The sequence below is a fragment of the Mustela nivalis genome, assembly GCF_964662115.1.
Source record: "Mustela nivalis genome assembly, chromosome: 18".
Classification (NCBI taxonomy): domain Eukaryota; kingdom Metazoa; phylum Chordata; class Mammalia; order Carnivora; family Mustelidae; genus Mustela; species Mustela nivalis.
In genome coordinates this window covers 30,315,761-30,339,842 of record NC_139037.1, presented here as the reverse complement: position 1 = coordinate 30,339,842, position 24,082 = coordinate 30,315,761, and the positions used below count along the sequence as shown (strand labels likewise).

The 24,082-nt window shown below is 42.8% G+C and overlaps 1 protein-coding gene across 3 annotated transcripts in view; it reads right to left on the bottom strand.

Annotated features, from left to right (window-relative positions):
• Positions 1–8,787: 8,787 nt before the first annotated feature.
• TOX3 (TOX high mobility group box family member 3) overlaps positions 8,788–24,082 on the bottom strand; it is a 111,167-nt gene continuing 95,872 nt past the window's right edge. For all 3 annotated transcript variants that reach the window (XM_082712166.1, XM_082712164.1, XM_082712165.1), the window contains exons 4-7: positions 22,003–22,272; positions 17,472–17,699; positions 15,354–15,434; positions 8,788–10,797 (exon numbers count right to left, since the gene is read on the bottom strand). In XM_082712166.1, coding sequence (XP_082568292.1) covers positions 10,036–10,797; positions 15,354–15,434; positions 17,472–17,699; positions 22,003–22,272 — 1,341 coding nt within the window. In that variant the 3' untranslated portion in view covers positions 8,788–10,035. The remainder of the gene's footprint in view (positions 10,798–15,353; positions 15,435–17,471; positions 17,700–22,002; positions 22,273–24,082) is intronic.

Here is a 24,082-nt window from a genome sequence, read left to right as displayed (position 1 = left end):
TGTTTGTTGTCACCTGGCAGATAAATATTCAAGGGCAAGGTCCTCGGAGCCACAAGGAGTGAGCTTATGTGAGTAATAGTCTCCAGGAGTGAGCTTATGTGAGTAATAGTCTCCAGCCTGGCGCTCACTCCTCTGCATTAGGAATCGCCGACCTTAGAGAGGGGTCCAGATGGTAAAGATGCTTCTCCCTTCTTGGTGATAACACAGGAACGTTGAAACCCCCCGATAACGCTGTAATAAAGACTCCAGTCATCAGAGTGCAATAATTACCCTCAAGAATCAGGCAAAAGTTCAGCAGTGGATGCCACCCATGAGCAGGAGGGGTGGGGGCGCAGAGCACTGCAGAGAGCTGCATTGATTTCAGTGTCCATTACACATGCATTGGAAAACAAGACTCTTACTGAAGTCATTTGTTCTGAAATTTACTTCCCATGCTCTACTGTTCCCAGCGAGAAGAGCTGCTGCGCTCATGGACACAGACCTGCTTTGTAAATGCAATTAAAAGGAAATGAAGTTTCGCTTAAAACGCTAATGAATTTTCTTTGTGCTGGTTTTGTCGCTTGGGGGTGATAGGGACATAGGCTCATCTTTTCTTCCTATTAGAAGACATAAGAGTTTATGTGTAGAAGGATCTGATGTCTGTAGATTCACTAATTCCATCCAGAAACATTAAAATAAGCATTATGCCGACGTACCAGTTGTCACAATGTGGCGTAACAGAACTTTCCTTGGAAAAAAACTGAAGAATTGGGTGCTTTCAGCAGCACAGACCCATTTTTTCCTTTTTTTTTAATTGCTAAAATATTGATATATCCACAACTATCCATTCATTTCAGTGGCCTACAGCAGTTGGCTCCTCAAGTCCCAGGTGGCTTGCTACTGGAAGCAAATAAAGGGCAACTGGTTTTCCCAGGAATGCCAAGAAGGAGAACCTGGGCGTTTTATATTTGCAACTTTGCCAAACCTTGCAGAAGTTTGTAAACACCATAAAATATGTTACGATGTTTACAGCATATGTCTCTTATTGTTAAGAACTATTATGAAAGTATGAACAGAGTCTACTTCTTAAAATATTTTTTATATAATAGTTATGGCATCCAATTATACAATAGTAATTGTGAATAATTATACAAAACCCCAGTCTGTTTTATGACTACTTCTCACGCTGAGCTCGTATACTCCACATAAACACCATCTGTATCAAACATAAAACTCTTAGTTGTTCTAAGAATACAGGCTTACAAAATGCAGCTTATTAGTTCTGGGGCCAAGCAGTTTCAGGGCTGTTCCCCGGGCCCCCAGAAACCACAGGAATCCAATCATCTCCTCCTTCCCGGGGCTGCGTTCTCTTTCATTGACGTAGTTCCTACTTACCTGTCAGCTCAGGCCTGTTGCAGGAATCGCGGCCAACGTGTGCAGACCCCTGACACACTTCTGCAGAGTTTTTGTGTAGTGCCGAGCATGCGTAATATGCTCTGGAGAGTTGTGTTCATTTCCTGCAGGAGTGACAGTGATGTCGGCACTTGAAATTGACCAAATGGTGTTTTGTGAATTTCCCCCCGGGGGGGGGGGGGGGGGGGGGGGGGGAAGTGCTGGTGAGGTCTTGGGAGTGCCAGCCTTTGCATCCAGAAATCCCCAAAGGAAGTTTTCCCCAGGAAGAGGCCCCTCACTTTGTAAAAATTTTTAGCAACTACAGAGAACAACTTTTAAAAAACGTGACTCTGATCTTGAAGCAGTTTTGATTCAAGCATTTATTTTTTTAAAGACTTTATTCATTTAGTTGTCAGAGAGAGAGAGCGCACAAGCAGGGGCAGTGGTAGGCAAAGGGAGAAGTGGGGTCCCTGCTGAGCAGGGAGCCCGATGTGGGACTTGATCCCAGGATCCTGGGATCTTGACCTGAGCTGAAGGCAGACACTTAACCCACTGAGCCACCCAGGTGCCCTTTGGATCAAGCCCTGAATCGGGCTCAGTGCGAAGCCTGCTTCCCCCTCTCTCTCTGCCCCGTGGCTTGTGCTCTCTCTCTTTCTCTCTCTCTCTGTTAAAAACAAAACAAAACAAAACAAAAAAAAAAAAACTTAATAAAAGAAAAAAGAATTTAAACCTCTGTAGAATGTTACCTTCTCAAGAGTCTGACTTCCCTATTTTGTTCAAAATATGAACAAAGCACATATTTTATCCCCAATAAATAATATGTTCTTCAGCAATAAACAAACTTCAGGCACAACCTGCAAATAAATGTCGTCAGAGAAGTTAACCCAATGCAAAAAAGATCATTTGCACCCATTCTGAAAGTCATTCTGGCTGCTTGTGTCTACTAGTCGACTGAGGGCCAAGCAGGGCTCTCAATGACCTAGAAGCAAGATGGCTAGTAGAAGCCACCTTTTCTTGGCGTATTTCAATCCTGAAATTTTTTCCTGCCAATCATCCCAATCTCCTTACTAACTCGGATTTTAGGATTTAAACTGTGAGAAAACACACTTTTTTGGCGGGGGGCGGGGCGGTGGTAAGACGTTTCTACCTCCAAATAACTTAAGCAACAATTTTATTTTCTGCCTATGAAAGGCTAGTACATTTCCCCCACCGAATTACGTTCTGCTTTGAAAAGAACGATCGCTCTCCTCACATTCGTTGGCCAACACATTCTGAACATCATTAAAAAGTCCCATGCTAGGTATGCCAGCATTTGGACACAATTTATAAAAATGTTATTATGGAGAAAATGGTGCCAGTCCTTCCAGGTAACTGTCCAAACATCCAAAGATGGATGTCTTAATTTGGCATCCAAAAAAGCACACCCGAGGTCGGGCTACATGTAGGTAATTTCCTCAGATGCTATTATTTGTCCCCTGGGATTCTACATACTCAATAGCAATTACGGAAGAGAGGATTAAGAATGAGCGGAGAGGGCGGGGGTGGAACAGCAGGCCTGAATGATTTGGACTAAGATCTTGTATCAAATTTGCAAATTACCAATTAAGACAGGTTTAGAACACGGCATCATTTTCTCTCCTTGTGACAAAGTGAAAATTAAGACTCTCTCTGCATGTCAGAGGCATGACATGTAACAAGGACTGGTATCAGAAAGAATCTTACCGGGTAACAATAGATCCGTAGATGTGAGGTGACGTGACTAGAAAGAAAAAGTGGGCCAAAAATCTGAAGGTAAGCGTAAGATGTGCGTCTCAAAATAACCAGGACTCTGTGGACTCCGTAGAAGTCACTCACTTTGCAAATGAAAGCCCCTCCTGCCCCCCCCCCCCCAAATATTCATTTACCAGAATGCTCACGCCTGGTGTTCTGGGTTTTAGAATAGTTTTTCATTTTTTTCTTTCTTTCTTTTTTTTTTTTTTAAGATTTTATTTATTTATTTATTTGACAGAGAGAGAGAGAGATCACAAGCAGGCAGAGAAGCAGGCAGAGAGAGGGGTAAGCAGGCTCCATGCTGAGCAGAGAGCCTGATGCGGGGCTCGATCCCAGGACCCTGAGATCATGACCTGAGCTGAAAGCAGAGGCTTAACCCACTGAGCCACCCAGGCGCCCCTAGAATTGTCATTCATTTCTATTTGATTTTAGCAAGGAACTGTCTGTGAGATTGCTTTAGAGCTCCGTTCATGTAAAGTTGTGGCAATAACAAAATCTTGCAGACAGGGGACAAAGGATTAGCGAGGTCCTCACCTATGTATTTCCTTTAACAAGTGGTGGGCTGGGGTAGAGCCCACCTCGCTCAGCTGCGGAGGAAGGGGCTGTGGTTGCAGAGATGGAGCGGTCACTCACAAAACAGTAGGCAGGGTCGCTACTGCATAATCCCTAAGGAGATGCCTTTCCTATACAGGCATTGATTTCCCTTGCTCAATATTGATTGACGGGATGCCCTAAATAATGCATAACGACCCACATCTACCTGATGTTCACCCATCCCAATTTCCTTCAAACCCGATTTTTTCCTTCTTTTTTGCACAGGTGGTACGGTGTCATGCTTTGGCATTTCTGGGCTAACTCTGGTCCTAACACTCAAACGCCACAGGTCAAAGCTGTTTGCCTGAATACAAAATAATTACAGAGAGACCCTGGTAGAGAAAACAATCTGACTGTAAAGTATTCACGCTCAAAAACCTGCCATGTGGCATGGCGCCCCTTGGAGAACACAGACGAGGCGGCGTTCACTCTGGTTTAAGGTCTGTCCAGCCATAAGGAAAACATGGCTATCATCTATTCACACACATATCTATTTGCCTATCTTGTATACCAATATAAAACAGATATAAGTATGTATCTTAGATATGCCATTCCTATGCAAGTATTAGAAGATGAAATCACAGGAAAGCTACAATGAGGATATTTCCATTCCAGTTCCGACTGTGCCTCTTCTAAGCAGAGCTACTGGAACACGTTACAACTCTCTCTGTGCCTCAGTTTCCTAATTTGTTACAGGAGCTTAACACCTGCCTAACTAGAAAGGGAACTGCTTTGAAAAGGGCAGAGCACTATACACATGCTCGGGATAATGAGATGTTTTACAGAAAAGCATTATTCCTCTGCTAAGAAGTGTACATCCACGTTCACATTTTCTATCTGTGAAGGTTCGTCTTTGAAATTAAATTGAGACCATAACCAACCTCCCTCCCAGTGCTGCCTGCCCGAGGTTTTACTCAGCAACAAAGCACGGGCTTCTTTTCATCATTCATCACATTTGAGTTCAAGCACCGAGAGGTACTTTTTACAGTGGTGAAAATAGCTTTCTTTTCACAGCAGAAACACAGAAAAATGATCTCCCTCTCGATGCTAATGTAGGGATAAGGCTTATTCTACAGTCGTCGCCGCAAATGCCTTCCTTTGGCTGTGTCGTTGGTGTGTTCTTGCACCAGGAAGGCTGACGTGGGGTGAGGTGAGGCGACATGAATTGACAGATGTATTGAGGCATGGGAGTCATTAGAATATTGTGGTACATTTTCAAGGGGCAATCTCGTTCCCTTTTTCTTTCTGCTTCAATGCCAACTGGATACCCTCTTCTTAGAAGTCTGTTGATAACCCTTCATGCATTTTATCAATCTTGATCATAGCTTGCTCATTTGGACTTCAGAGCCTTTTGAGTTAAGCCCAAGTCCCTTGCCGGCCTTACCCAGACCTTTGACAAATCTACCTCCTAATTTCCTTTCTAGTACATTCTCCTGCTCCCCTTCCCAGAAGCACTGTGTGTCCGGTTTGCTATACTGTCTACTGCTGTTTTGATGGGGCTGGTGCTATCAACCTACCTGAATGGCTTTTCTCCTGCTCCGCTTGTCCTGGTATCACTTCCATCCTGGCCCACTGAAATCCCACCTAAACTTCGAGATACATCTTAAATGCCAATGATCCCATGCAGCCTTCCCTAATACCCCTAACGAATTGTGACCTCTTCCCTTTCTCAATAAATGTTCAATTTCTTAGATTACCAAAGAAAAACCCAAAACCCCAAAACCAAAAAAACCCCCACCCAGAACAATGTGCTATATGTCTCTTGTTGGCACACTCATCATTCTATCTGGGGGGTACGTTTCTTTGCCATCATAAACAAAATGTTCCTGATGTTGAAGATGGTTTATTATTATTATTTTTTAATTTTTTAAATCTTTATTATGGAAAGTTCAAACATATACAAAGTAAACAGAAGGTCTTGTTTATTTTTGCGTCTCCTTTGGGACCCATCACAGTGTTTTGCATGTAGCAGAAGTAAATTTAAGTAATTAGGGCAGTAGGCAAATGGAGTGTCTGTCTGCCTATCTCACTCCGTGATTCGTGGGTGGTTAAGCTTTCCCCACCCCACCCCCCCGCAACACGCTGGCACACACATAGCCTTCACACCTGTAGGATCACAATCAACATGGGTTGAACAGTTCACTGACTTTAAAATTCAGGGAAAGTGTTTAATCCTGAAGGTTACTTCAGATAGTTGGCAAGCTAACTATATTTGAGGGGTGAAAACCATCTAGGAATATTTTCTAAGAGAATACTAATCTGGTTGTGCATCTGTGTGATTTTCCCAGTTAGGCAATTTTTTTTTTTTTTTTACAAATTTGCAATATTTCATGGGTAACTAACAACTAGGAGGGCTGTCTGTCTGAACACACCCGGATCAGAGCTTTTCTTCACCTTGCACTGTTAGCTGACACAAGCCACAAGCATCCTCACGAGATATCCTTCCCTTCACCACACCTCAACCTTGGGATTCCTGTCTATAATTTTAGACATCTTTTTTTTTTTTTAACTTGTGTCTACTTAGCCTGTTAATTTCTGCTATTACTCTGTGTGTGTGTGTGTGTGTGTGTGCAATGAAATCCTGAAAGCGAACCAGAATTCTAGAGTGATAGATTACACGCCCATGCTGTGTCATATCCAATTAACTCAAATTGACTGTATAGTGCATTATTCTGTGAGTGCATGGAAGATCAATAAATATGGGGACCGTCCACCCCAGCGCCCCACTTTCCCATCCGATTCTCGTAGATCGGTGGCAGATCACGCTACTGTGATGTGGACGCCACAGCCCAGGCAGGCAGGTGGTGCACAGACACCATTCAAACTTGGCCTATTCAATCTCAACGCCTCTAACTCGCCATTCATGCATAGCAAAACACCATCTGGTCCTATTTTGCCTCCAGCAATCACAGCTGACCAAAACCGATAATAACAGCTGTTGCAAAACAAAAGCCAAACAAAGGGGGTGGGGGTGGTGGTGGTGGGGGGAGGAAAGGTTAGATTGAAGTCCAGTGCTGAAAAATGCTCCATGAAGTGAGTTACGGGAAAGAAATCATTCAGAGGTCTGAAGCCCGCTGAATGGACACAGCGGAGGACTTCTCCTTAAACTTGGGATATTAATCCATCTGTCTAGAACGCCTTCAAACCTCCGTCAGGTGGTAATAATATATGGCAGAAATTATGCTGCACGGAAGCATTTAAGCTTTTGTTCTTTGAGTTGAGAATGAATGACCCCGTGTCAGCTAAAAATGAGAACCCCCTTATGTTCCTCCATCGTATGGCGGTGTGGGTTAATGCGAAAAAGGAAACGTGTTTAGCAGGAGTAACCTGGCAGGGGGAGAGAAAAGGTGTGCGTGATGGAGATTGGGGGGGGGGGGTTGTGTGGTGGGGGGTGCGTGATGGGGGGTGGGTAGTGCGCAGGAGCCTCCTTAATGCCCGAGACCACTTAGGAGGGCAGTTAGACCATTTAGAAATCCCACTCATCAGTTACCAACATTTCTCGCGCCTTATTTTTCATTGCCCTGATTTATTTCTGACCTGTAACCAAAGCAGCACAGCAAGTACTTACTGACGTTTCAGGACTAGGAACCAGTCACATGTATAAACTGAAATACAGGTTGATCCATAATATGCTTTAGCGAATCCTGAGAAAAATAATCGGGTGACAAGGGTGGAGAAGTCTTTTCATGATTCAAGCCTTTTGACATTTTAAACATACAGTTTTGCCTGATGATTAATTTTCCTAAACTGTAGTCATTAAACTATTTTTTTCCCCTTGAAATGGACCGTCAGTGGCTTAGCAGCATTTAATCAAATGTGATAAAACCCAAGATTTATAAAATCATTTAATAGATGTTGCAACACCTGCTTCTAACTGCAAACAGTTGAAAACAGACTTCGCTTGCAATTAAGTCTTATCACTAGTGACATTTTTTTCCCAAGCAATACTTCATGGGTTTTCAAAATGACAATGACAGAACTAATACACAATTACTGTCACATGTAGTTTAGCAATTAATTTTGAAGACATTTGTCTAAAGGTTTCACAACAGAATATAAAATGGTTCTTATTGTTATGTAATGTTAGTTTCAATTCACAGAAAATCTCTTACCATCAGCTCTGCTTCTGATGGGTTGGAGGCAGATCATTTCTTTGTGGAACACAATTGCCTCCTTGTAGATGTGATTAGGCATCGTTCTAAGACTGTTTGAACACTGATACCTGTCAACTAATACATCTTATGAAAAGCTTCAATTTAGACATAAATTTTCCTACAGCAAGAAATCTATAAATTTATAATTAGAATCTCTTGCTGTTCAATATTTGTACATAATACAGAGTACAAGAGGATTATGAAATATTGAAAGCTGAATTCATTATTCATAGCCCACAACATACAGTAAATATTCTTTGAAATACAACAACAACTTTGAGGAATCCATATCCCGTTCTTTCTGAATGTCTCACACACAGGAACTATGGACACCATAACCCACACCCTCATTTTTACCAGATTAGGATTCTGGTCAGGGTTGACACTTTCTGTTTTTAATTTTCATTTTATCATAAGCAGTTTAAGACTGTTGCCAGTGGTAATTTGCAATTTTTATCAAGACCTCTTCATTATAGCTTCTGACAGGACAGATGCTGTAATTAATCATGCAAGACAACTGGGGATAGTGGTTCACACTGTTCTCAAAGAGGAGCCACTACAGAGCAAGAAAAGGGGGGAAGAAATGAACACTGAAATAATTATTTTCACCATCCTTTTTAATAGCAATAACACAATGCCATAAGTTCTAGCCCCAGACAGAGGACAAACGCTCTTTCCTCTACACTTACCTTGCCACTTGCATCTTAACAAAATGATAAAAATGATAAAAAAAAATTTTTCGATTTTCTTAAAAGGTCCTGGATTTAGACCATATAATCCAAATTCCTAGCAATGAATATCCTGTTTCCAACTGAACACAGAAGATGACGCTTTGGCTCAAATAAATGTTGGTATGTGGCGTCCTTTCCCATCATATACGTATTCAAGGAACCGAAAGTGAAATTTGACATATCATTTTATTTGAAAAGTGAACATTTTCCTGGTTGTTGCATCAAAATACAGTCCACAGTTTTTACTGAAATGTGTTTATTCTATAGCAAGATAAAAGCATTTTTGTTTTAGTTAAGCAAAATACAAACAACTTAATTGCTGCTATCATAACTCATAAAAAAGTATAAAACAGCATAAAAACACAATAAGCAACGTAGCAATGAATGGTTTATGTCACCAGTGTTTACGTTAAAGCCTTGTTTATGAAAACTTTACAACACATGATATGAAAACTTACAACTTTGAAAGAAAATATTTACATTGATTATTCAGATGTGGTGCGTTTTTTAAATATTCTACCGGTATCACATCATAATAAAAACTCTTGCATTTTTTTTTTTAAATCTTAACTTTTTGTAATAACTGTTTTCATTTAAGTGCATTTCCCTTTTTAAAAATACAGTGTTTTTATTTTTCGAAACTTGTCACTCAAAACACAGAATATAATATTCACATTCTTTTCTTCTAATTGGAATGAGTATAATGGGCTAACAGTGGCCATAGATATCGTTACAACATATACTGTGGTCTGATTTGGAGAAGTCATGGGTTAAAAAAGTGGAAATGAGTCAATAATGGAATCTAATCACTTGCATTTTTTTTTCTTTTCTGGAGAGATTTAGGAAAAAAAAATAAGAGCTTTGGCAAAAGTCTGTGATTTACATTATTTTTTTTCATGACAAAAAATGCCATCAACGATTCACGTCATACAAATGTTTGTATGAAACCGGATCTTCATATTTCAGGTAATTAGGACTGTGCTTTTTTATTATTTTAGGGCTCCGGAAGTTCAAATAGCCTCGAAGTGTGGTTTATTCACTTCTGGGGGGGAAATAAGGCCGTTTTCTATGACTCAGAGAGGCCAGTCTACAGTCATCAGTATGTCCCAGGATTCGTTAAACTGTTTGATTCACATATTGTAGGTATATAGCCTGAATAAATAAAAAAAGGCATCACATAAAAGAGCACAGCTTCTCTTGTTTAAAAACAAAGTGATTTATAGTCAGCTAGAAGATGATACTCAGCTACACTGTGTTCTTATTGCCTATCTAATAGACACTTGAGAGGACCATGTGATCTGTTACACGTTTCCGCGTCACGGACAGCAACTTAACGAGCTGCGGCCGTGGGCGCGCGGCGGACCCTCCTTCCGTGCGCCCACCCCCGAGCGCACCTGCCTCTGCCGCGGGCGTCTTCAGAAAATACTGACCTGCGACAGTACTTGAGTCTGTGTCTGAGCCTGTATTTGCGACTGATGCTGCTGGGAGGCCGGCTGGGGGCTCCCGATGGCGGGGAGGGGCGACGTCATCTGGGAGGCGGCGGGGGAGTGCTGCCGGGGGGAGGGCTGGGACGGGTGCTGCATGTGCTGCAGCTGCTGCTGCAGCTGCATGTGCTGCTGCAGCTGCTGCTGCAGCTGCTGCTGGCTGATCTGCTGCTGGAGGTGCTGTTGCTGCTGCTGCTGCAGGTGCTGCTGCATGTGGTGCTGGAAATGCTGCTGCTGCATCTGCTGCTGGATCTGCTGATGCATTTGGTGCTGCTGCAGTTGCTGCTGCTGGATCTGCTGCATCTGCTGCTGCTGCTGCTGCTGTTGCTGCTGCTGCTGCATCTGCTGCTGCATCTGCTGCTGTTGGGTTTGCACGGAAGGGCTCACTTGGGTGGAAGAGGCCGAGCCCACCAGGGTCGCTCCCATGGAGCTTATCAGCGGGGCCCCAATGTTCGATGGCATGTTGGCTGCAATGGTGACCGACGCCACGATCTGGTTCATGGGGAGTCTCATGGTTAGGGGTTTAGGGGCAATTGACCGAGGGAGTGATTGTTGGAGAGTCTGAGGGGAGGCCGACACGGTTGCGTGTTGCGACAGCGGAGGGTTGAGAAGGAGCGAGGATGTCAGATTGGTGGACGCCAGGGTCTGCTGAACGGAGCGGATGGTCTGGGCTTCTGCTGATTCAGCAGCAGCCTGCATGGTGGGGGAGAAAAGTCCCCAAATATTAAGATAGCCAGAGACTGACAGGTTGAACTGTTTTTAAGTACTGTAAATGGATTTTTTAAATAAAGATTTTATTTATTTATTTGAGAGAGAGAGACAAAGGGAGAGAAAGCATGAGAGGGGAGAAGGTCAGAGGGAGAATCAGACTCCCTGTGGAGCTGGAGCCTGATGTGGGACTTGATCCTGGAACTCTGGGATCATGACCTGAGCCAAAGGCAGTGGCTTAACCAACTGGCCACCCAGGTACCCCTGTAAATGGATTTTTAAAACATGACCGCCATTACTCATTCTTCCCTAGACCCAAGTCTCTGGTCATGTGACTTTTTAGCTTCCCCTCCCCAGAGGGAGAATGAAATCCCCCAACCCTGGGATCTTGGCTGAGCCTGGTCCCTTCTAATCGCTCTGGGAATCCGCCATCACCATGTGTATGGTAAGGGACATACGGCCCTGTCACCACTCGGAAGTCAGCCAGCCAACTGCCGTGTACGTGAATGAGCCCAGGCCCCGCCAACCTCCAGGCTGACTGCAGACTGAGAAGCAGGACCAGCAGATCCTGCAGGGCCGAGACTGCATAACTAGCCAGTTCTCTGGTACCCTCTGAGATAAAGACTCCTCTGTTTTGGGAGTCTTTGGGGCTGGTTGTTACACAGCATGATGAGGCAAAAGGTGGCTGATACACTTCTTCAGTAGTTAAGTCTGAGCTGACCTGCATCCCTAAGCAGCATATTGAAAGACAACAGAGTATCGACTGCCTGTGTTCCAGTCATGCTCTACTACTTAACAACTTTGTGACTTTGGACAACTTAAGTTCCACACTTTCCTTACCTACAAAATGGGGTTCTATGGCATTTACCTTACACAGAGGTTTTGAGCATTAAACTGGCTCATATTTGTTAAGCATTTAGAATAGGGCCTGGCCTACAGAAGCATTTAGCATATGTTAGTAATTTTTTATGAATTAACAGTTACTATTGCCAGAAAACCATGACTTGAAAACACCAGGGCTCTGCACGGGCACAGCAGCGTGGGACCGTGCTCATGTGAATGTAAGGAAAATGTAACTCAATTCTGCAGAGATACTAAATGGAAGTATTTTACAACCTAAGAAATTGTTGTAGTTGACCTGGTATTTTCAAAGATCTCCACAATTTATCACAGGAGTCCTAGGTGAGGGGAGAATGTTCAGCACTCAGGTGACTCCATAACCTCTCACAGGATAAGAACAAGTGATCTGATGTGAGGCTCAGCGACAGAGAGAAATGACCTATGACATTCTGCGCTGAACATACACAAATACAGCCACAAAAATAAATACTTTTACTCATGCAACGGTGATGGACATAATTGTGCTTACTATTTTTTCTTATTCGTCACAGAATTAGGTGTTTCTGGAGGCACTGAGCTGATATCCAGTCTCTTCAGTGATATGGAATGCTTACTTCCAGATTTTTATTACTCACATTTTAAAAATCTACCATGAGAAGGAATCTGAGAGGTGATCTTATATTGGAAATCACTCAGTGTGGGAGAAGCCATGGCTAATGGCTTCTGTTTGAACACATTATCATTGTAAAGCACCATGCATCCGTGGACAGCTCTCTGGTTTCGTGCAGAGGCTTGGTGGCCTTGCATGTCTACTGGAGGGGCACATTCTAAACCCTTAGGGTAAGAAGAAACCTGCAAAGACTCATTCACCATCTTAAAAAACCATTAAATCACCCATAAGGTAAAATATACACAGTGCGGTACATATTCACAAGAAAATAATTCTTATATACTCTAATGTTTAAAAATCACCCAGCTAGTCTTAGTATGAAACTACAAGAGAATCTATATTTAGACACCTGGGCAATCATACCCGTGTGCCTTTCAGATGCCACCCTGAGGGCGAATAGAAATGAGTAGATGAAAGAGGTCTTGCTTGCCTGCCAGGTTTACTCCCTTATGTTTTACTATTAGGCTCCTATTAATTTTTGTTGGTTGTTGGGAAAATTAAAAGTAATATAGTACGGTGGTGCCTGGGTGGCTCAGTGGGTTAAAGCCTTTGCCTTCGGCTCAGGTCATGATCTCAGGGTCCTGGGATCGAGCCCCGCATGGCGCTCTCTGCTCAGTGAGGAGCCTGCTTCCCTCTCTCTCTCTGCCTCCCTCTCTGCCTACTTGTGATCTCTCCCTCTTGTGTCAAATAAATAAAATAAAGTCTCAAAAAAAAAAAAAAAAGTAATATAGTACAGACACATCTTAAGAGAGGGGGCCCAGGCTCTGAATGTAGGGGCAAATGTTAAATGCATGTATGATGCAACGCTACTCACGATTTCTTTCTTTTTTTTTTTTTTTTTTAAAGATTTTATTTATTTATTTGACAGAGAGAGATCACAGTAGACAGAGAGGCAGGCAGAGAGAGAGAGAGGGAAGCAGGCTCCCTGCTGAGCAGAGAGCCCGACGTGGGACTCGATCCCAGGACCCTGAGATCATGACCTGAGCCGAAGGCAGCGGCTTAACCCACTGAGCCACCCAGGCGCCCTACTCACGATTTCTAATGAACATTCAATTTTTGCTGCCTGTGACCTCACTCCTTCGATGAGGTCTTCTATCTGGGGCACAGAGTTCAAACTTGGGCTTCCCACATGATGGCCTTTAACTTGAGGATCAAGATCACATGTCCCCAAGTCCTTGCCCCCATGATTCTTTCAATTATTTGAATATAGTCTGATTTTCAGTCCTTACCATCATGGAGGCAACCCTCCAGAAGGGCTTTCAGCTGGTTACCATTCCCTTTTAAATTGTAGGGGCCAAAAGAGAACGAATTCTTCAGATGTGGTCTCATCACCACGCTGTACAACGGATACTGCTTCATGTAGGCTCACCACTTTGGACGCTATCTCATACGTTTGGTTCAGACTGAAATTATTCGGAACATCTACCTCAAGGCCTATTTGAGTTCCTGCTAGGGCTCTGAATATAAATTAAGGATGCTCTCAAACTGCACCAACTTAATGAAAAGCAAAACAAAACAAAACAAAGAAATCCCAACAAACACTATTTTAGATTTTTTTTTCCTTTTAAATTCCATCATACTGGTTTTCGGGAATCGTGGACTTCCATGCGGAGCTACTTCTGAATCCTGATTCTGGAACCCATATGTAACTTTCACAGTACCCCTTCCACCTCAGTGACAGACTCGATGAGTCCAATCGTGGTTGCTGTTTCCTGAATGCCTTTTGAGATACCCGCTCTTGGCTGAAATCCATGTGTGGTCAATTATTCATGCTCTAATGCACAAAGATCACCTATTCCTGCTTCTGGGTAAATGAATGAATAAATGATCCACTTAGGAAGTACATGTACACTGTTCCTATTCACGTCACCCCATCTCATTAGCCAACTATATACTTCCCTTCTTAACATCTGTAGCCCACACATTCGGCTGTTGTCTGCCAATATGCAAATCTGAGGCCAGGACTGGTACATCTTACACGATGGGTCTTGCAGCGCCTCAGAAAAAGGTTTTACTATTGACCTGATGAATGTTTTCTCTTTCTAATGAAGTGGAAGGTGTCCTAACAGTTGGCAGTGGAAAAAAGGGAGGACCTCTCCTGATCTGATTTGAGCAGCTGCCAATGGTACATCTTAATATAAAGAAGAGACAGCTCAGGTGAGGAAGAGAAAAAAAGGAATGACATCCTTTCTAAATGGCTTTGCTGGCAACACCTACCATGCCTTGTAGCCCTACACGGAACCTGAGGCCATGCGCAAGACCATGGAATGGAATGCCCGATTGCCAGAGGAAATACATCAAGAGCAAAAACATTAGTTCCAATTAGTCTCCCCAAAGCCTCTCTAAATTCTAGGAAGGCCAAAGACAAAGTTAATTAAATGTTAAAATATAACCTAATAGCTCATGCTCCTTTTGGATCAAGGTAATAATAATCTAGACTGACATTTGCTTTGGGATACGGGTGCATTTTATAATACATCAAGGTCCATTTTATACTCTATGTATAATATATATACATGTCTTTTTTTTGTTAAGTACTTGGAGCATAATTTTATTTTAAATAATCATGAGGTTTATTTATTTATCTGATGGGGAACAGTTTGGTCAAAAATGCGATACCCCCATTACAATAATATAACCATTGGAGAATTTACTTTAGGATGTCCCAAATATGACCAAAACACCACCTGTTTAAACAGAGGACATTCGCATAGATCTCAGTCCCCGACAAAAAGCAAAGATAAAGAGGCTATTAAAAACCTGTCTACCCTATTTGTGTCTGTTAAATAGTTTCAACACACAGAAAGAAAGACCACAGAATCTTCTGGAAACAACTCAGATTCAGCAGCTTCCATTAACTCCTACTTTTCGGGCTATCACTGTGGTCATCTCTCATGGAAACGAGTTTATGAGTTGTCCAAGATGCCTTTTTTTTGGTCAACTCTAAGGGGAGCTGCCTTGATGTTTTCAACGCCCAGTGGGTGTTCTCAACGCCATGACTCAGAGACCCGCCATCCCCGCACAGGCTTACCTTAGAAACGAGGCTGGCCCGGTATGCGGCCAAGGCCTTCAGGTACTCCTTTTTGGCAGCTTCTGTTTTCCTTTTATACACCTATTAAAAAAAGACCACAATTAGCACCACCTTTAGCATACAGTTTCTCAGCCACAAAATCACAGCCGTGCAAATGAGGTCCCAACCGAACTCACTGAAAAAGTTGGTCTGTGTGGCTTTGATTTTCAAATGTGAACACACACACACACACACACACACACATGCGCACACACACACACACAGACATATTAAAACAAAACCCTGCCATGCTCATCAGAGCACAGTCTTGATGTTTCCAATGATAAATGGAAACAAGATTTCCAGTTGTAGCACAGATGCTTTGAGAGAAACAGCGGAAGGCCTCACTCTAGGGCCCAGATAAGGTGCAAGAAGAGTCAAATTGGCTACAAACGTTCAAATTACAGAAAATCGCAAGTTTCTCTATCAGTGCCTCCTTTCCCTCACACACATTTCTAACCCGCACCAAATCAGAGGATTTAAAGACCAACCACAAAAGGTACGTGTTGTGAAGGCACAAGAGAAAAGATGAAACCACCTTGGGTTTCTTTGGAAGGAAAAAAAAAATGTCAGGAATGAGAAATTTCTGTTAGTGAGGCCAGTGAGTTACATAAACAAGTCCCAATATAGTAAACGTGATGGGCGCTTCCTTTTCGTAACGGTGTCTGATGGCCGTCTGTTAGACCAAAGTGCAACCATCTTTCCAGAGATAAAAGAGGTAGGAGCCTGCCAGTCCCCTTAGGATTACATTTCGGGGACAGAAAATCAGTGTGCCACATACAACAATAAATGGTCAAATTCTACAGCTGCACTGCACCATCCCAAGCTAGTAGGAATGAGGTCATGATTTGTAAAAAAAAAAAAAAAAAAAAAAAAAAAAATCAAGGATTTTCCCCCCATGTTCATTTCTGAGATGGTGATTCTATTTTATTACTAAGAGAGGTCCAGTCATCTGAGGACATGGAACGTCCATTCCTACTAATGGTCATTGGGAGTTTCACACAAGGAGCAAGGAAGCCATTCTTCCTCTCTGTTTGTGGCGGAGATGCTGTAAGGGGAGGCCCAGGAGTCCAGACCCTAAAGAAGTATCTCCTGCCCGCTTGGCTAATCACTCAATACCTCTCATATGGCCGAGTTTTTCAATGACCTCGGAATAAAATTTCAAATGCCCGGTGATGGTAGTGAGACTCGCGGAGGTGGGTTCAAAGTTTGGAGACCACCAGGACGGCATAAAGGTTTGCACAGATGATCAAAGACAAGGCAAGCGGGATGGACCTAATCCCTTTGTAGTGCCCTTTCTGAACAAAGGGGGCAAACTTCACGTTGCTTAAAATGAAAAGATGAGGGCGCCTGGGTGGCTCAGTGGGTTAAGCCGCTGCCTTTGGCTCAGGTCATGATCTCAGGGTCCTGGGATCGAGTCCCGCATCGGGCTCTCTGCTCAGCGGGGAGCCAGCTTCCTCCTCTCTCTCTCTCTGCCTGCCTCTCTGCCTACTTGTCATCTCTCTCTTGTCAAATAAATAAATAAAATCTTTAAAAAAAAAAATGAAAAGATGATCATCAAAATTTAGGTGTGCAGGATGCCACCTGAATTTCCCCATTTCTCCTCTGAATGGGTTCTGAACACGCACCCTTAAGGGGAACCGAGAAATCCATATAACTGGGGAGGGGCTTGGATTTACTCAACTGTGTTTCTAAATTCCATAGCTTAGAAAGGCCTTGATGAGAAACAGTCATAGTAAGTGAACGTTCATGCAGGAAAGATGTAAGAGGGGCGCCTGGGCGGCTCAGGCTTAAGTTAAGCATCTGCCTTTGGCTCAGGTCATGATCCCGAGGTCTTAGGATCAAGTCCACACGGGGCTTCCTGATCAGTGGGGAGTCTGCTTCTCCTTCTCCCCTTTGCTCCCTCTGCCCCCCGTTCATGCTCTCTTTCTCTCTCAAATAAATAAATAAATAAAATCTTAGAAAGAAAGAAAGAAAGAAAGAATGGAAGGAAGAAAAGGAAAGGAAAGGAAAGGAAAAAAGTCCAGGAAATACTCTGGTGACTTTTTCCTATATGGCCGTGCCGGGTCTTTGCCTCACCTGCTTTTGTTCTTCGCCAAGGCTGTCCCACATAGATGCCACAATTTTTGAGACCTCTCCAAAAGTGGCATTGGGGTTTTGCCCTTTAATTGCAGCCTGTGTGTCCCTGAAAAACAGGGCATATGCTGATACCGGCTTCTGGGGCTCGTTGGGATCTTTCTTTTTCTTTTTCTTTGGAGTCTTGGGCTTCTTGCCAGAATCTGGAGCAGCTCTTTTCTCTCCAATGGCCTGCAAAGCAGGAAGAAAATTCACTGCTTAGAATGTCCTTGCAGAGAAGGTGGCAAGACCTACCCAGGTCTGCCACTGTACTGTGAAGGTTTTGTTCAGCTGATTCATCAATCGAGGAATCCCGAGCAAAAGCAGGGGAGGGGTGAGTTTTCTTAGAGTTAACTGGACAGCAGAGATTAGCATTTAGAACATTGATTAATGAGACCCAGAAGTATCTTCAATACATTCACAACATATGCTCTAAATAGCAATTATGAGTAATGAGAAACAGAGCAGTCTCTGCACCAGGCAAAGACGTGCGTGTGTATGTGTGCACATGTGTGTGTGTGTGTGCATTCCATGTGTACACATACAATATTTTACATTTTCAGAGGCTTTAGAAATAACTGTAAGTAAGTCAGGATGTTGATCTTATCCAGATATTTTAAATGAGGTCCCTGGCCATAGTCACGTGAATCGACTTTCGTAAAGGTTCATTTTTTTATGTTACCTTGCTCAAGGGTCTCCAGAAACTAGCGGAAATTAGCTACAATCCCCGAGCTTGCACAATAAAAGAAAAGTCATCTCTATTTCTTTAAGTCATGATAACGTTCGAAACAATAGGCTAACAAGAACTATAAAAAATGTCAAAATTCCTTTAAGTGGAGATAGAGAGGAAATTTTCTTCATTAAAATTAAAAACCTCTAAGAGTGCGATGATTGTTCAAATCACCAAGGCTGAAAAGAAGATCGATAAGGAAATAGTCCCACGGAAAGTAGCTCTGTTCAGAAGCCGACTGCCACAGGGACAGTAAGTGCCTCCTCACACATCGTTACCATCGTACACTCTGAGACCAAGGCCACAGAAATGACCTGGGTATAACTCCCCACGTTCATATACCCTGGAGCTCCAATATTCACCTGCTACTCCCCTCATCTAATTTCAGTGATCACATATTATACTTATTAGAGAGGCAGGAGGAAAAATTGATCAGCCTTGCATTCTCTCCCTAGATTACAACAGGACTGAACTGAAGATCATCTTGTAGCTAACTTCATCGGGGAAACGGAAAAATGTGACAAAATCGGTTTTAAAAGCCAGCCGTGGGGGAAGATCAAGAGAGATAGACTCAAGTCACTAACAGATTGGTTTTTAATGGCCTTGAGTCTCGGATCCTAAATTCAAATTTTCCGAGAGTATCATTACCTCCTGAATGAGAGAGTCATTTGGAACTTAATCCGATTACTAAAATTCTTAGAGAGAAGACTGTGAAGTAACTTGTCTCTGAGAGCCCTGAACCCTCAAGATGGGGAAGGGAGCCACAAGTCTACTTCTCTGTGGACCCCCTCGAGTCATAACAACTGTGTACTTCACACAAGTAGTTTACATATCTCCAATGGTGGTAAGCCACATCTCAACTCTCCTCCAAAATGCCATCTTTCATAACTCACGATTAATTCAATCATTTTCAATAATGGTCTTTTTGTTTTTCCTCTAGATTCTCAGGATAAATGAGTCTTGTTTATTTCTAGTTCATGAATCTGAACTTTTAAGAGACTCGGATGCTTTTCAGTTGGAGGTTCAGCAGGGGCAAAGTTTTCCTTCAGTGAAAAATATCACTTTAGCCCCACAGGAAAAGAAAAGAAAAAAAAAATATATATATATATATATGGAGAGAGAGACACAGATTTTTCTAATTGAGTCCAACAACTATACTGTTTTCCTGGAAGAAAAGTTGATACTATTGGCACCATCAATGCCCCAACCAATGGCAAGGTGAGAGTAATTTCCGGGGCAGCCTTTCCAAAAGAAAAACAGCTCGATCTCTCGCTCTGTAAACCAGCATTCCATGGTGACAACCTTTGATATTTCCCTTGGATAACCATGACTTGCCCTAATCATCATTACCTTTGAAGAATAAACCTAAAATGAAGAATCTCACAGTTTAAACAAAAGCTCGGAATTAATTCTCCAAAGGAAACCTGAGCGTTCGGGAAGGGGGAAGGTGGAGTTTACCCTCAATGATGATTTTAATCTTTCGTTCTCAGCTCAGGTGCTTGGAAGGCAACCAGTTGGATTCTGTGCCTTTATACAAAACCTAGACCCTTGCTTACAACGGAGTAAGGCGAGGAGTTGTGGATAAGGTTCTCCTTAGCCAGGACAATTTCAGAGTGGTACAAAAGTGAGTAGATCGGGCACCTGGGGGGCTCTGTGGGTTAAGCCGCTGCCTTCGGCTCAGGTCATGATCTCAGGGTCCTGGATTGAGTCCCGCATCAGGCTCTCTGCTCAGCAGGGAGCCTGCTTCCCTTCCTCTCTCTCTGCCTGCCTCTCTGTCTACTTGTGATCTCTCTCTGTCAAATAAATAAATAAAATATTAAAAAAATAAAAAGTGAGTAGATCATCTGTGGCAATGTGAGTGAAATGAAAGGAATCCATGTGAATTGTGTCCTGGCCAGCTGTAACTTGGCGGGGCCTTTTTCACATCTCTTGAGTTTCTTTATAATCATTGTTCTCAGGTCACCTTCACAGAAACCTGTGAGCAGAGACTGTTAATGCGTTAATGTGTTGACCCCATCTGTGTCCAGCAGGGTGCTAACATGTCCAGTGAGGAGCTAACATGTCCAGTGAGGAGCTAACATGTCCAGTGAGGTGCTAACATGTCCAGGGGGTGCTAATGTGTCAGGACAGATCAAACCCTTCTTCTTCCAATCCCTGCAATATATTCTTACCTCCCTTCCCTCCTCTTCCTCACTCTCAACCCTCTCTAGTTCCTCTTCTTCCATTTGCTACTTAAAAATAAATGATGCCCAGGGCTCTGGCCTTGACTTGTTCCTTACACACACTGAGAAATCCCAATACTTTTCCCTATCTTCACACCTAGGTGCTGATGGTCCCCAAATGTGTAGTTCCCTCCCCTGCCCCCATGACCTGAGTTCTAGACTCAAACATGCTGCTTTGACTTCAACCCAGACCATGGCAAACTCTCATCTTCTCCATGGGAGAAAAAGTAACACTCCTCTTTCTGGGCCGATACTCACACCCTGATAATCCATGCTGGCTCTCATACTAAAATCCCACTTATCTTCCATGCCTTCAGATCCCAGTGGATTACCAACACCTCATGATCCTCCCTCTTACTTACAATTCTCGCTCATCTGGTACCTCCTGTCCATTCCCTCCTTGGCTAAAAGGAAACACTTCATAGCAACTGTTGATCATTCTCCTTTCCTCCAGTCCCTCCCTCTGTAACACATTCTCTACACAGCCAAAGCCATCTTGCTAAAGCATGAGTTGCTTATGCCCCCTCCTCTATGCAAATAATTAATCAGCTCTCAACTACCTGCAGGAGAAAGGCTACCACATTTCAGCGATGGCTTTCTTCAATTCCTGTTTCTTCCCCACATCAAACTGTTCATGATACTCATAAATTGACGTGTACTTCCACTGCTCCCTCGACCAGAATGCTGGCCTCTCTCTTCTGCCTCACAAACTTTTATGTATCCTCTTAGACCTAATTCAAATATCACCTTCTCAATAACGTCTTCCTCAAATCACTCTCCCAAGCAGAATCGATTACATTCTTAGCACATCAAGATACATCAATTATACCTCTAATCACCTCTGGAGCTAGTATTAAACATTGCTTTTCATCCCCAGTGGGGAGTCCTCCAGGTAGTAATTCTCTTATAAATCTTTATATCACCAGAACCAAGTAAAAGGCCAAGCACAGAGTAGGTGTACAAAATATGATGAAAAAGGAAAGTACCTCGGACAGGTAACGTTAATGAAACAGAATACCTTTCTAAGCATTCAGAAAAGTCCTCCCTGAAATTAAGTTTTGATTTCAAACCATGTATATTTGAATTACCATCCTCCAAAACAAAAGCAGAGATGTGGAACGATTAGAACTTACTAAGTGATCAACATAGAAGGTGTCAAATATGACAGTGGCTCAGCCAACTAACTGGATGAAACTTATCCACATGAACAGTAACTTAGAAGCAGAGCACTTCAGAACTTCTGGGGAATCTAATGGAAGTCCTCCCTTCCGCAGAATGGGAAAATCATGCCTACAAGAGTTAAGTGACATTTCAATGCCTTATAACCAGTAGGAGAAGCTAGATCTCCCAATTTCCAGTGGAATATGCTTTTTCACAAAAACAAGTAAGTAAAAGAGAGAAGAAAAAAATTAAACTGTCATGAATGTAAATGCTAGCCAAATGCAGAAAGGAGGTTCATACCATGAGGGAAATTCGAAGACATAGCATGGGCTGATTCCAAATTCTTAGGTAGTGACATAACGAAGGCAGTCAGTCAACTTACTCTGTTGGATTCATCAGCATCCTCTTCATTGATGGAGCTGGAAGGGGAAGGGGTTGCAGACTTGCTCGCTGGTGGTGAAGGAGACGTGTGTGGCATACTGGCCCCTCCCAAATTCAACCCCAACTGGGCGCTGAGCTGAGACTGGTTGATGGTGGTGAGCTGAGTGGGAGGCATTATCCCAGAGCGAGCAGCGTCAGTCATGTGGACGATGGACCTCATGATCAAGGAGTGATCCTGACGGTACTGGGGCACTTGTGTGTGGCTCTGGTCCTAAAAAGACAACAGACAATGGTTGTGGGGGGGGGGAGATCTTAGTCTTCCCAAATATCAACAAGCTGAAAATGTTAGCACTGGTTCCTCAGACAGGTCTGACCTACTCCAGGATGATGGTCCCTGTTCATTAACTCTAAGGACTCATGCCCTAAAAGTTGAAAGGTCAAAAGCACAAAGCCCAAATGGTCCAGCCTCATTAGTCTATTTCACTCTAAAACTGTCACTGGATGACTTTTAGAGAAAATAATAAAAGACCTGGCAGTGAAAGAAAACTTCCAACTCTTACGGAGGAAATGGGTAAGAAAGGGTTGAAGCAGAGGCTCGGGCCTTTCTGGCTCAGCAGTTGCTCTAGTCCTCCATCCTTCTCACACACACTTTCTAGCTCCATTCCCCTTGACCCAGCTCTGTGAGGGAAGGTGAATCCAGTCTTTATTTTATCCTTCTGGGAATGCATTTGACATGTAGAGAGGACGGGCTTAGGGAAGCAGAGAGCCAACATCTGTTTGCTTCAGGGCACCCTTTGTATAAAACCCTCTGTGGTTAACCAGAGGGTCATTCCAATTCTGAATTACATTGTCAGAGGCATCTGGAAGTCATTCAATGTCTTTGGAATTGGATATCACTTTCTTCTTCTTAAACCTGCCTTGTTTTCTTTCCTTCAACCCGACATGATTTAATGGGCTAATAGATTTTAAAAATATGTATAAGGAGGAGGTAGAGATCATCAGAATTAACTTCTCTGAAAATTACTGCAGTCCCTTCAAAAGTAGCCTTCTGTTTTTGGCAGTCATGTAAAAGGCTGTAGAGTTGTTGCCGCTGCTCCTTTTTTTAATTCCAAAGAATCAAAAAAATGAAGACGTGCTTTTAAACAACTTACTTTAAGACGTGTCATTTAGTGTGAGTCTGTGATTTTTACTGAAACCAAATTCTCTTGACTCACAGTGACCCAGAATCCAATTTTATACACAAGCCTACAAATTTTTAAGTGTTCTTCTTTTGAGTCTTCCCAGTATCTTATTTTTGCTTTTTAAAGAAGCAACAAAATGAGTTGTAAATATCTAAATTGGAACATTTGGTTTCTTAATATTAAATATATAAATGCCACTAAGTAAGAAGCCATCAATAGGAAACTAGTTGAATAAATTATGATCTACCGTACTACAAAGTATTATGAGACTTTTTAAAATAATGAATTAGATTTATGTGTATTGACTTAGAACAGAGTTTCCAATCTTGGTTCTATTGACATTTTGAACCAGATAATTCTTTGTTGTGGGGCTGTCCTTTGCCTTGCGGGATGTTGACCGCAACCAGCCTCTATTAGATGCCAGCAGCAACTTCTCCCTCCCCACCAATCATGGCAATCACAAGTATCTCCAGACGTTTCCCTTGAGGAACAAAATTCTCTCACCTGAGAACCACTGACCTAGAGTGATATCCCAGCTATCATAATTGAAAAAAAATGAGTTGTAAAATAATTATAGAGTATAGCCCCTCTTTTTTTTTTTTTTTTTTTTGTTTGTTTGTTTGTTTTTTTAAAGAAGTATCTAGGGGCACCTGGGTGGCTCAGTGAGTTAAGCCTCTGCTTTTGGCTCAGGTCATGATCTCAGGGTCCTGGGATCGAGCCCGGCATTGGCATCGGGCTCTCTGCTCAGCAGGGGGGCCTGCTTCCCTCCCTCTCTCTGCCTGCCTCTGCCTACTTGTGATCTCTCTCTCTCTGTGTCAAATAAATAAATAAAATCTTAAAATTAAAAAAAGGACTGTCTAAACTTTGAACAATGGTTATATTTTAAGGGGTAGAACTGGA